General features: G+C 34.5%; 1 protein-coding gene across 1 annotated transcript; it reads left to right on the top strand.

Moving 5' to 3' along the window:
- The first annotated feature begins 1,200 nt into the window (after positions 1-1,200).
- LOC149231591 (L-type lectin-domain containing receptor kinase IX.1-like) lies at positions 1,201-3,285 on the top strand. The gene has a single exon (XM_089381687.1). It carries the CDS (start codon positions 1,264-1,266, stop codon positions 3,283-3,285), a length of 2,022 nt encoding a protein of 673 aa, XP_089237813.1. The 5' UTR covers positions 1,201-1,263.
- Positions 3,286-14,963: the final 11,678 nt, after the last annotated feature.

Below are 14,963 nucleotides of genomic sequence, written 5' to 3'. Positions count from 1 at the left end.
TTTGACGGTTTGTCTATCCTTCAACTTACATGAACCTACTTTGTGACGCACACAACCTCGAGTTATGAGGGAATGCAACACCTCCGGCTTTTACGGACATTATCAAATACTTAAACACACAATTATTTAGTTATTTATTTACTCACTGTGCGTTTTAATAGGAAAAAATAATGGTTTTGAAATTTATGAAAAAAATAATGGTTTTGAAATTTATTTTAAAAAATTTAATTTGAGTGGTGGGGTGAATAAGTATGAATCACAAAAAAATAGGTTATATGTTTCAAATTTTAAAATGATTTATTTGTAATATTTATGAAATAGTTGTATTTGATGTAATAGTAATAATTTATTTTTATGAATCATTTTTTTTATATGGGTAGGAAAATCTATTATAATTAATCTAGCATGAGGATAACTATTTCTGGCTGCTCACTGCTAATGAAGGTTGACTCATCACTTTATTTCAAGGAAAACTACTGCTAACCAGGCCATTATGCTGTATTAATTCATATCTTTGGTAGGAGATAGGACCGGAGTTAATGGTATATGGAAATTTAATTATTTTAAGCTTTGGCCACATGGTAATTGACTTTTTCTGATTTCACCACCTTCCCAGAAGGTACCTATGCTTGTCGCCAGATCACAGACGGCAGAAGAGACTCTATTTAAAATGAACCGTTTCTCTCTTTGAAGAGGGGCAGACTGTAAAAACTCTCTCTCGTTACATAGTTGAGTGCTGCATTCACTCTGCTTTGTTTCGCAAGTGGCAGACTTGCGTCGGTGTGATGAATTGATTCAATTATTTCTGTGACATCAGATGGCAGCTTACGGATTTATTCTTCTTCCCAGAGGTAATAATTTCCTTTATAGCTATAAGTGGATAAATTTTGTTACACATTTCTACACTTTATGAAAGTATTTTGTCTGCAGTTGACGTTTATAAAAGTCTGACAAAAGGGATTATGTCCTTCCTGCTATGGCATACTTTTTACATTATACTTGCTCAGTAAATACAAAATATCGCTTCGCTGTGTCGATTGCTGTATATTTAATAGCAGATTTGTATCTCCTCCATTTTCTGTGTTATCACTTGTTTTAGTATTTAGTATAATTATCATGGTGTGTGAGAAAGGGGACCTCTGTGCTTTGGTTCTCCTGTTTCATATCCTACCTTTAATCTCCCTTGCACAGTTCAATGGAAATTATAGTACAGGTTTCTCTTTCCCATCATTCGGTAACGACAACAGAAATCAGTTGACATACATGGGAAATGCTTCCTATAATTCTTCAGCTGCTTACATCGATCTCACTCCATCGCCAAATGGTAGATCTACGGATCAATATTCTCAGTTGCAGAACTGCATTGGAAGGGTTCTCTACCGTCAACCGATCACCATCTGGCCAGCCACATTTACGACCACCTTCACCATGGTCGTCCGCCGCATCAACAGTGCCGCCGGGCAGGAGAAGCTCAATGGCGACGGTCTGGCCTTCATCATTGTCCCCAGCGATAAAACCTTTCTCCCAGACAGTATGGGACTACTACTTGGCTTATTTTCCCAATCAGCTTCCGAAAATACAACGAGTCAACTGGCCATTGAATTTGACACCTCCAAGAACGAATTCGATCCAGACGACAATCATGTCGGCATAGACGTCAAGAGCATAATATCCGACGTGACCGCCAGTCTGGGACAACACAGCATCAACATCAAGTCAGGGCTGCCGATAAGGGTTCGAATCCATTATGATGGCTGGAACAAAACCCTGCAAATATACGCTGCCTATGCAGATCGACCAATTACGTACGCAAGCATCCTGAACCGCACAATCGAGCTGTCAAGAACCGTTCCGCGATCAGCCTATGTTGGATTCTCCGCGGCAACGGGGAGTTCTTACGATATTCAACGTATCTTGGACTGGAATTTCAGTTCGACGACGTTGCCCGACACCTCTCTGAACATAGCCCCTGTCAGCGCGCCGAGGTTGACTGAAGGATCGACCAGCAGGCGCCTCAAGCTCGGCTTGTTTCTTGGTTCCATCGCCACCGTGAGCGTGTTGTTGGGGTTCTTGGTGTGGTTCGTCCGTAGAACTATGAGAGGGAGAAAAGGTTCCGGGCACAGCTCACACTGGCGGTCCAGCGTGGATCTAACGATCATGGACAGCGAACTGGCGAATTCACCCTACGGCCCGCACCGGTTCTCTTACAAACGTCTTTCGGTCGCGACAAAGAACTTCAGCGCGTCGGAACTGGTGGGAACCGGTGGCTTTGGGAGCGTTTACAGGGGAACACTAGCAGGCCGACGTAGGGCTAAGGCAAACGTGGCGGTGAAGAGAGTCTCTGCCGGGTCGCGACAGGGTAAACGGGAATTCATGTCGGAGATTAACACCATAGGTCGACTTCGACACAGGAACCTGGTGCGGCTTCAGGGGTGGTGCCATGAGCGTGACGAGCTTCTGCTCGTCTATGACTACATGCCCAACGGGAGCCTCGACAGGTTCATCTTCAGACAACCAGAGGGACAACATCAAAATAACAATCATCACCCTTTGAATTGGGCGCGGAGGCACCGAATCTTATGCGGGCTGGCTTCGGCGTTGCTTTACCTTCACGAAGAATGGGAGCAGAAAGTCGTCCACCGAGACGTTAAGCCTAGTAATGTTATGCTGGACCAGGACTTCAATGCCCGTTTGGGTGACTTTGGCCTCGCCCGGCTTATTGAACACGATGAGATATCTCCGTCTCTGACCACCAAGCTGGCGGGGACGCCAGGCTATTGGGCGCCCGAGTGTGGCTACACAGGAAAAGCCACTGCAGAGTCCGATGTTTTCAGTTTCGGGGTCGTAGTGTTAGAAGTGGCCACTGGAAGGCGGGTTTTGGAGCGAAAACCGCCACTGGCAGAGGAGAGTTTGATGGATTTTATATGGAACCTTTATGGGCAGGGAAGAGTTATGGAGGCGTCAGATCCAAGATTGAACGGTTGTTTTGAGGAAGAGCAGATGAAACGAGCATTGATTTTGGGGCTTGCCTGCTCACATCCGGATCCGCGGCTGCGTCCATCGATCCGACAAGCGCTGCAGGTTCTCATGAACCCCAATGAGGAGATGATGGAGCTTCCTTCTTCGAGGCCATTGGCCATCTATGTAGTTTCTCCAACGAGAGCCGGACTTAATTCTCGCCCTGCTTCTCCGTATTCAAACATAGATCGCGCACGGTCACCTAGCAGCTCGGCCGGTAGTGAAGTGCCGCCTATTACAACCTCCGCTCTACATTGTGGTAGATAGAGTTAAAACCAAAGCACAAAATATCTATGTTGATTTGGGTAGAGCATTCAAATTTGAATTTCATCGCATTTTAATCAGAGTAGGAAAATCTAGGATAATTTAATTGTCAAACTTCCAGGCAATACCATTTCCTTTGGTTGCTATATATGAATGTAGGCTAATATATGTGTTATGAGATGAAAATTACACTATTTAGATTTATTTACTGGTGGTTTATAATGGGTAAATTTTTACTTTGGCTAAATCCATTTAAATTTTGGGTGATTCCTGTTTAAATTTGGGGTGATCCCTGTTTACTTAAGTTTCTTTAAGTCTAATGAAGACAATCAGTTTTAGGATATAGTCAAGCTCAGAATTTTAGGGGTTAATATTTTCAAATGAACTAATTTTCTTTGTTTCTCCAAAAAAAATTCATCACTTTCCAATTTTTGTTTTGGTAAGTAGAAATTTTATAGTATAGATTTATTTTATCTCAATACTATATAAAACTATTAGAAATTTGAATATTTTTAATAAATATTTCCAAACATTTTTACAGATTTCATATTAAGGAGTAATAAGATTAACCAAGATTTCTAAATTTTAATATAAATTTCTATTATATGTGTTTCAAAAAAATATCATTTCTATTTCTATTATATATGTTTCAAAATCTTAAAATACATCGCTCATTTATTTTTATTATTAAGAAAAATGTTAAGGATGGAAATTTATCTTAAAATTTGGAAACTTCGGCTAATCATACTATTTCTTAATAAGCAAACTTTAAAATTTCTTGGAATACTTTTGTCAATATATTCAAATTTCTAATAATTTTATGTAATCTTTATAAAGTTTGGGCAATATTGAAGGTAAAATAATTGTATATTATAAAAGTATAGGAAATTAACCCACTTGCAAAAAATATATCATAGAGGACATTAAAACCTACATAGAAAACTAAGAAGGCTGGTTGTTTCATAATGTTAAGACCCTTTTAGGTAGCGCTAACATAAACCATTGTATTTTCAATAATATAATTATTTTATAATTTAAATATATATATAAAACTAAATAGCATAAGATTTGGAAAAATAGTAGTTGAAAATAATTAATATTATTTTGTATTAATGGAGAAATGGTTACACAAGTTGTAATATATCTCCTTAATTTAGAATTTGTTCCTGGAGTTTAGGAGTTTGGTTGCAACTTCCTGAGTTCTAGTAATGTACTTAATGATATAATTGCTCATTTGTTGAATGTAGAGTGTACGGAGAGAGTTCTCTTTGTTTGAATGCAGTCTCTAGGTGCAGTACTCACCTGTGAGCTGCAACTGCTTCTTTTTCAATTCGAGTCTAATTTTTATCTTGGTACCAGAGCTCAGAGTAGGGATAGCGTTAATTTTTTTTTAGAATGCATCATTGATTACAGAACTGTAGTGGCGGTGGAGTGTACAGAAGCATTCTTAGAATCAGGTGGACTGCAGTAACACCTGAAGACAGGTCTCAGATAACTGATCATCTCTGAGCGGAAAATAGGGTTGGCGCGGTTTCGTCGCGAACAATCGCGCCATTTTTGAGTGGAAGAAAGGGTTGGCACTGTTTTTTAAGGAACAGTCGCGCCATTTGGTGCAGTTTCGAGACAGATAGTAGCGCTAGCGCGCCAGAAAGTGCTATTGGCGCGGAAAATCAAGCTTTAATCGTGCCAATTTCGTAAGACGCATCGATTTTGTTTTCGGCGCGGGTATTTCGCCGTCAAGAAGTGCCAACGTCTTTCTCTTTGGAAAATCTGCAATTTTTTGCAGATCAGCCTTGCCCAGTGGCAACACTTAATTTCTGATCTACTTGGTGGCAGCAGATCGGATTTGCCCGGTGGTGGCACATTGGAGTTCCTGATCTACTCAGTGGCAGCAGATCGGACTTGCCCGGTGGTGGCGCATTGGAGTTTCGGATTTGTTTGGTGGCAGCAGATCGGACTTGCCCGGTGGTGGCGCATTGGAATTCCTGATCTACTGGGTGGCAGCAGATCGGACTTTCCCGGTGGTGGCACATTGGAGTTCCGGATCTGTTTGGTGGCAGCAGATCGGACTTGCCCGGTGGTGGCTCATTGAAGATACAATTTTTTTTTCCCTCAGCAAAACAGAGGTTCAAATCTGGTATCTGGTGATTTTTTTAGTGTATCCTGAAAGTGTACAGTTGGATAGACTTATTCATCAAAGGATCAGAAATTTTATGAATCTAATATGAATAACAGTATAGAATCGTATCTCCACGAGTCTGGCAAACTCGATGGATCGAATTTCTCCAACTGGAAATTCAAGATGCAGACTTTACTTGAGAGTGCAAATGCCTGGTCGATCGTTATAGGAAATGAGCTGATATCAGGATCAGCCACACAAGAACAAGATTGGGATAAAAGGGAGACAAAAGCAAAGGTCATATTGAAGATGTCCGTCAAGGACAATGTTATCCCACATATTAGAGACTGTAAATCGGCCACTGACATTTGGACGACGATCAAAAACCTATACCAGACGCAGAATACAAACCATTTCTTATCACTCAAAGGCAAGTTGTTTGCATTGAAGATGGAGGAGAATGAGTCCGTTGTTGGATTCATTGCTAGAGTCAAAGACCTGAAGGACAAATTGGCAGATATCGGAGAGAAAGTTTTCGATTCAGATCTGGTCACGATCACGTTGAACGGAATGACTGATCAATACCAGACGTTTATCACAGATCTCAGCAAGGGAGAAAGCCCCTTCATTTGAAGAGCTGACAGGGATTCTGATACAGGAAGAAGAGCGACGACAAAATTTGAAATCACAGAGCAATGACCTTGCTCTGATGGCAAAAAGGAGACAGTATAAAGGGAAGCAGCATCAGCAACCGCAGCAGCAGCAACAGAAAGGAGCCAACACATTTCAGAAGAGACCGTTTAAAGGTATGTCTGCTAATAATTTTCCCAGCAAAAAATGTTTTTACTATGGAAAACCTAGACATCAGATTAAAGATTGTTATAAGAGGCAGGCAGACGAAGGAAGAAACAAATAGAGAAAACATAAGGGTTACCTTGTTAAGGAAGAAGAGGATCATAGCCATGAACTTCGACTATTTATAGTCGATTGTGCCCTTTCAGCTTCAAAGGGAGATGAGGACGACATATGGTATGTTGAATCATGCGCATCCTCACATATGACTAGTAAGAAGGATTGGTTTGAATTTCTTGAAGAAACTTCATGTGGGTCGAAAATCTATTTAGGAAATGATAGTGGACATGAGATCAAAGGATATGGTGACATTCCTGTAAAATTACCTAGCGGTGACATTAGACACCTCAAAAATGTATTGTATGCTCCAGGAATTAAGAAAAATTTGGTCTCTGTCTCAATGATTACTGATCAGGACATGCAAGTTCAATTCTTTAAGACTAACTATGTCATGAAGGATAGTCAGATTGAAACAGTTGCAACAGGAGTGCACGTGGGGAGCCTGTACAGACTAGATGTGAAGAGTATACCACAGCAAGCAATGGTTGCAGTTGGATCGATAGCCGAAAATCTCTAGCATCAGAGATTCGACCATCTTAATCTGCAAGACCTCATCCTACTTTAGAGAAAAGGTATGGTTGATGGACTCCCTGTTTTCCATAATGTTAAGCTGGATTGTGATGGATGTGCATTAGGGAAAATGCATAGAGAAGAGTTCCCCTTGCATGTTAATAGAAAGGAAAGAGACATTTTAGAACTGGTTCGCACAGACATCTATGGACCTATGCAAACTAGGTCATTAGGAGGAGCATATTACTTTCTCTTATTTACAGATGATTGCACTAGATTTTCATGGATATACTTTCTGAGTAAAAAGAGTCAAGCCTTTCAGTATTTTAAAGATTTTAAATCCATGGTAGAAAACCAGACAGGAAAAAGGATAAAAATTCTCCGCTCAAATCAAGGGGGAGAATACAGGTTGGGAGAGTTCATGGATTTCTGCAAGCATCATGGGATTTCGCAATAGTTTACAGTGCCCCACACTCCACAGCAGAATGGAGTGGCAGAACGGAACAACAAAACTCTTGTGGAGTGCGCAAGGAGCATGCTTCAAGGTAAGGGTCTATTAAATGGTCTTTGGGCAGAAGCTATTAACACTGCTGTGTATTTAAAGAATAGGAGTTCTACTAGATGTCTAGGCTTCAAAACCCCTTCTGAAGCATTGTTTGGATTCAAACCAACAGCGAGTCACTTAAGAATATTTGGGTCAAAAGCTTATGCTCATATACCTAAGGCAGATAGGAAGAAGTTAGATCCTAAAGCCCTGAAATGTATATTTGTTGGATATGGCATTGAGTTCAAGGCATATAAGTTATTTAATCTTGTGACTCACAAGGTTTTTGCAAGAAGAGATGTCATATTTCATGAACAGGTTGAAGAGGGAAAGAATGACTCTAACAATGATTGGCACATTCCATTGCTATTGGAAGAAAACAGTGAGGAAGATGAAGAGCAGGAGGAGAAACAAGAAGAAGAAGTAACAGACAATGTAATCAATGAAGATGCAAGCCCAAAAAAGGCTAAAATAGACAGATTTGAGGTAAGTCCCCTACCAAGGAGATAAGGTAGGAAGACTTGGTTATCATATAAATGAAAGACTATGCATTAATGTCGAAGATTTTAAACATTGTAGAACTTGAAAATTATGAAGAAGCAAGTAAATCTGATGCATGGATGGCTGCAATGTATGAGGAAATAGAATCAATAAACAGAAACCATACTTGGGATTTGGTTGAATTTTCTGAAGGTAAAACCCCCATAGGATGCAAATGGCTGTATAAACCAAACTAAATGCAGATGGCAGTATAGAGAAACTTAAAGCTAGACTAATAGCAAAGGGTTACTCATAGAAAGAGGGAATAGATTTCGATGACACCTTTGCTCCTATAGCCAAATTAAACACCATTAGAATGCTAATTTCCTTAGCAACAAAACACAAATGCCAGCTACACTAGCTAGATGTTAAGTCTGCATTTCTGAATGGTGACTTGAAGGAAGAAATTTATGTAGTACGGCCTGAAGGTTCTGTGAAAAAGGGGCAGTAAAATCTTGTGTGTAAATTGAAAAAGGCACTTTATGGTTTAAAACAGGCACCCAGGTCGTGGTATGAGAAAATTGACTCATTTTTTGTTCAGCATGGCTTTCATAGGAGCTTGAATGATCCAAATCTGTATACCAAGTTTAATAAACAGAGGAAAATTATTTTGATTTCTTTGTATGTAGATGATATGATCATAAGAGGGAATGCTAACAATCTAATCAAAGAAATCAAATAGCAGATGTCACAAGTGTTTGAGATGGAAGATCTCGGAAACCTTCATTATTGCTTGGGATTGGAGGTATGGAAAGACTCTGGACAAACTTTTCTTACTCAAGGGAAGTATGTCAAAAGCTTGCTAGAAAGGTTCAGAATGGAGCAGTGCAGATCAGCAACAACACCATTACAACAGAGCTTAAAGTTGAGCAGTGATGATGGTACTAAAGAGGTGGATGCTACCATGTACAAACAACTAGTTGGCAGTTTGATATATCTGACTACAACTAGACCAACTTTGGCATATTCTGTTAGTGTGTTGAGCCAGTTCATGTCAAAACCACTCGAAAGTCACTGGGTCGTAGCAAAAAGTGTGTTGAGGTATCTTAGTGGTACTAGTAATTATGGCATTTTGTACACTGACACTTCTGATGTTATTCTAGCAGGTTTTTCAGATTCCTATTGGGCAGGTAACTTGGATGATCGAAGATCTATCACCTGTTACGCATTTAGCATTAGATCAGGGGTCATAACATGGAGCAGCAAAAAGCAGCACACTGTAGCTCTATCTTCATGTGAAGCTGAGTACCAAGCATTGTGTTCAACCACATGTGGAGCTATCTGGTTGAGAAGACTTCTCAACGATGCAGGAGAAGAGCAGAAAGAATCAACTATTATCAAAACTGACAACCAGAGTACCATCAAGCTTGCATACAATCCAGTCTTTCATAAAAATACCAAGCATATCGATACTCAGGTTCATTTTGTTTGAGAGAAACAACAATCAAAAGAGATATGTGTTGAATATTGTAAAACTTGTGATAACATGGCTGATATTTTTACTAAACCTCTTGGGCGTGTAAAGTTTGAATTGTTTAGAGGGATGCTACGAGTTCAGGATAATCCTTTCTCCACTAAGGTTTTTGCAAGCAGAGATGTCATATCAATTTATATATTTCTATTATATAAAGATTCTATCATTTAGATAAGGTTACACTAACATAGATATATGCATTATATTTTGCATGAAAAATAATATAACAATAATAGGAAATTTCAAAATTCACTTAAGGCAAAATTGATATAAATAAAAAATATATATTTGGAAAGCTAATATATTTGTCTACCTTTAATATTTTTATACCATCTTCAAATTCAGTGATTAAGTACCTCTATTCATTTTCAAGTAAACATATTACTATTTTTCAAAATTTACATAACCACTAATATGTAATAACCGTTAATATGTAAAAAGAGACCATTAATAATTTATACACTCATCAATACTATAAATCAATAATAAAAATAAAAATAATTTGATTTATTAAAATTATATATACAATATTTTTCATTAAATATAAGGCAAATATCTATTATTTTATTCCATTAGGAGAAGAGATGTTAAATATAAGGCAAATATCTATTATTTTATTCCATTAGGAGAAGAGATGTTAGAAACACGTTTCATAATATAACTATGAAGAATGCAAGGAAGCATTAGAGAGAAGGTATAAGAGATGTTAGACACATTGGGTTTTATAATATAATTATGAAGAATGCAAGGTAAGGTAAAGATAATTTATAATTATATATTTATAATTTTTGTTATTAATTTAACCATATATAGAATTAGAAGAAGAGATGTTACAAATATTCTGTTTCATAATATAATTATGAAGAATCTAAGGAAGTATTAGAGAACGTAAAAGTAATTTAGAATTATATATTTTTGAAAATTTTTTATTAAATTAAAAATATATAGAATTAATATAGATTTATCTTAAATTTTTGGTGCTTAGGAGATCCAAAGTTATGATGCATATAGGCTGGTTTAATTTCCTCTTTTAAATAAGCTATATTCTATATGAATACCAAGGGTCAATACCACGGGTTGTCATACACACGGAGCTCAAAAATCATAATCAAGTTTACATTATTATTTTATTTTAAATTTATTTTTATTTTAAATGAGAGTTATTCTTATTTTTCCTTTTATTTTATTTTGATGTGTAGTTATATTTATTTTTATTTTATTTTGACCAAGTAAAAATGTTTACACAATATAACATTACATTTACCTTGCAACATTTCTCCCATACTAGGTTGGTGAGAGCCTCTCAGCCCAATTATAATATATTAATAATAATTTATCTTGAAGATTTTGAAAAAGAAATATAATAAATCTTATTTATTATTTCAAATTATTAATATTTAATTGTTGAAATTTAAAATTGTAAATTAATAAATAAATAATTATTATCTTAAACTTAAGTTCATATAGTGTAACTAAATGGCTCAAATTTGATAATACAATTTCTAATAAAATTGTGGATTTTTGTTATTCAAGATACAATTTTGAATACACAAATGGATTTTGAACCTTAAACACCCTTGAAACATATAATCTTTACAAATTAGTCGAACTTAATTCATAATCTTTATAAAAAAAAATGTCATAACCTTTAATTATTAATCCGTTTACAAATTATAATATTTGATTATTAATTTATACTATTTAAATTTTATATATAACATTTACTATATTGTTAAAATATTTAATAGATCTATGATATATAAATATTTACATTTATTAAATCATTAATAAATTATTTATATTAATTATTTTAATAGAACATTATTTATATAATAAATTTATTAATATATACCATTCATATTAATTAAAATATATAACACAAACATTTCATTTTAAATTTATTTTTTTATTATTTTGTTCATCTTATTTAAAGATATTGTGAAACTTTCTTACGTACCCATCTACCTATGCTAACATGTAGACTCGGCACAATTACTAAGTTGTGTCACAAGTGCTATCGTAGTAGCGAGAAAGATATTCTCTACGGATCTTCATTCCTGGCTAGAAGGATTAAGGGAAATATATCAATTAGTTTCTGGTTCTTCGTATTAAGAGTGCCAGGATGTATTTGAGTTGTTTTTAATGTGATTTTTTGGAAGTTTTTTTTTGGGTTTTTTGATTCAAGTTTTTTAAATTTGGTAGGAATGTATTGAAATCATAAGTTTGATGGGTAATTCTGCACAATCCTAGTGCCTTAAGGGTTTTTCACGTCCACAAATCTATATATGTAATAAAAAAACCAATTTAAATAACACAAAACTAGATTTCATGTCAAAATTTTCCACTAAATTCCAACACCAGAAAATTAAAAAAATCACACTAAAAACAACTCCTAATTTATTTAATAAAAAATAGTCATTAAAAAATTAGAATTTTTAATAAATTAATTTTTATTGCAATAAAGATTATAAAATAATTATGATTATAACTTTTATAATAATAACAAAAATAAAAAAAAAGTATGTTTGAATATAAAAAAAAAAAAAATTTAGATTTTCGGGGTTTTTTTGGGTGATAATATATAAACCATAATACCATCATATTCGTTCATTGGTCAATATCCATTGACACCGTGAGCGCAAAATATGCAAAGGTGTAAATTATAAGAGTAATTGCTTGGACCCATATTCTTTCGACTCTCTTCAATTGATCACTTTGGCCAACAAAAGTCCTGTAAGGATATAATAATTTAAATAAAATGTCACTCATAATTTGCTAACTTTGGCCAACAAAAGTCCTGTAAGGATATAATAATTTAAATAAAATGTCAGTCATAATTTGCTTTTGACCGTTTGTCTATTCTTTAGCTTACATGAACCTACTTCCTGGCGTGCACCACGTCGAGTTATTAGGGAATGCACCACCTCCTGTTATTATGGATGTGATCAAATCCATAAAAACACAATTGTTTAATTGTTTATTTATTTATTTTTAGTAGTTTATTTAAAAAATTTAGTTTGATTAGTGTGGTGAACCATTTGTTTTTTTAATTATGTAAATATAAATTTTAAAAAATTTAAACATGTTAATTGATTTCTAAATTTCTTAAAAACTATTAAAATTCAGCAAAAACAAATTCTAAATTTTAATAAACAATTATATCATAAATATTTCAAAAAAACATATTAGAAAATAGAAAATATCTTATTAAATATGAGGAAATATTTTATTTTAGTTTTGCATTAGAACCATATTTGACAAGGCTATTTTTCCAGATGCAAATTTTTTATTTTAATAACCATCTATTATGAATACATACTTTGTTTAGATATAGATAGGTTTAATTTTATTAAAATTAAATTGTAATTTTTTACATAATTGATTTTTTTTTAATTTTAATATTTAAAAAAATACATAGTTGGAGAGAGTCTAATGGTTAAAAGTATGTGTTTTTTATAAAATGTTATAGGGTGAAAACTAGAGGAATAGAGTATGTATGTCTTGGTAGACTTTAGCAGTCAAATCACTTGGAGAGATTTTAGTATATCTTCTAACAAAAAACACATCATCAAAGTTTATATTTAAGAAACAAATTAAAAAAAAATGAAAAATGTTGGAATTTCTAACCATCTAAATTCCAATAATACAAGAAAGCAAGAAGACCTCCATTTCTTCAAATTTCTATCTGCAATTACCTTTTCGACTTATCTTTTATGATAAATCAGGTTCATAATTAATAATTTCCCCAACCTAAACCTAATAAGTACAATACAGAAAAAGGAGGTCATGTTCATAATGAATGAGCTTCGACCAAACCTAAACCTAATAAGTACAATGGAGAAAAAAGTGCATACATAGTAGACATATTCTGGACCCTATTTTCTTTTGTTTCAACATTTAGTTCCAACTTTGAAATATAAAAATATTTCACAAGCACGACTTTATATCGATGGAACCCTCCGTGTAAATTCCTTCAGCTCCATTCTAAATCCAAATTACAAGCCGTTCTCATGAGAGAATTTGATATGAGCTCTCCATAATTAGCTAATGAAAACTTGTCGTGGAGATGTTCTTTGGTCAGAAAGAAGTCATGAATGGAGAGCCATTGGTAGCTTTGACCACTGATTAATAGCTTTCATAAAACGGCCTAGAGAGTTATTCAAATATAAAAGTATTTTTATTGCACCGATAACGACATCTTTTCTCAGCCTTATCACCATTCCATTTCCAATATTCAAAGCTAAAGGCTTTTCTAGAGGTGAAAAGACAAAATTCAAAACTTTTCAATAATTAGAATCTTGAACGCTCACTATGAAAGTCTAACACCTATCTCAAGGTACTGTACTTATCCATAAGGAAAAATTCCAAAATTTAAAACAATTTAAGTCGAACGTTTCATCGAGTGATGGTTTTGAGCATGGACCTTGTCATTTAAACCTAAAACTTGTATGATCCTTTTGTATCTATATTATCATATCCCTATGTTTGTGGTGTTGTTTAATTCGTTAAATTGTAGTTTTTTTTTTCATTTTTGTTTTCATGGTTTTCAATCATATTAAATAATTAAATTTATCAGATATTTTATTTTCCACTTATATATGTATAAATTTTATTTTTTTCCTTTTTTCATTGAAATGTAGATATGGAAAATAATGATGTGTTGTATTACATCTTAGTGGTTTGTGCTATTGCTAAAGCAAAACATTTTCTTGTGTATATTTAGAAAATGTTTGATAGAAAACATGGGTTTCATCCTGGTTTTGTTGATGAACATGTCAACATCTTGGATGAAATGAAATCAGATGTCAAATACTTGTTGCATGTGCACGAGACAGAATATGGAAGAAAAACTAGAAGAGATTGGCTGGAAAGGGTCAAGGGTTGTGATCAATATGTTGTTGATTTGAATTGGTGTTATTTTTGTCATCGATATGGTTGTTTTTTGTAAGAGGCTATTTAATGAATTCCTTTTGATGTAGTATTTAAAGTTTATTTTCATGGTAGAATTCTTTGATATTAAGACATAAAAAAATATTTCTTAATTTAAATTCTCTTTTTTTTTTCGATTTGAATATCAGTTAAGTTGATTATTTGACATTGGTGTTATTATGTAAAAATTGTATATGAATGTCTATAAAATTTTCTATGGTGTTGTTTCTCTTACATTGCAATGTTTGCAATTCAGATGTGATTTTCTTCTTCCATCTTGCGACGTTATATTGTGTAGCAATACAAATAGTTCAATTATTCCAATTGTGTTCCCTTGCTTTAATTACAATCCTTCAATTTAATGTTGTTCTCTTGGGTTTGTAATTGACTGGGATTTTAGTATCAACCCCCTTAGTTTATTGACACATTTTTCAATTTATAAGGTTTATAGTATTAATATTTGGCCTTTATGTTTGTTTGGAGATTTACGATATTTATCTTTCTCTTTATATGCTTTGGGTTTTAAATGTTGATGTCATGGGTTTGTGACTATTGTAGAAAAAAAAACGATGGTGAGTCGGTCTTGATCATGGTCATACATGTTGATAGCCAACCTTAGTCAACGATGGTGAATGGTTGAGTGTGGATTTCTG

This window comes from Pinus tabuliformis, chromosome J (genome assembly GCF_031772625.1).
Source record: "Pinus tabuliformis cultivar Carrire ecotype Pingquan chromosome J, CPIR1, whole genome shotgun sequence".
NCBI lineage: Eukaryota > Viridiplantae > Streptophyta > Pinopsida > Pinales > Pinaceae > Pinus > Pinus tabuliformis.
Note: the sequence above shows the minus strand (reverse complement) of the source record. Positions and strands in the feature narration are given on the sequence as shown.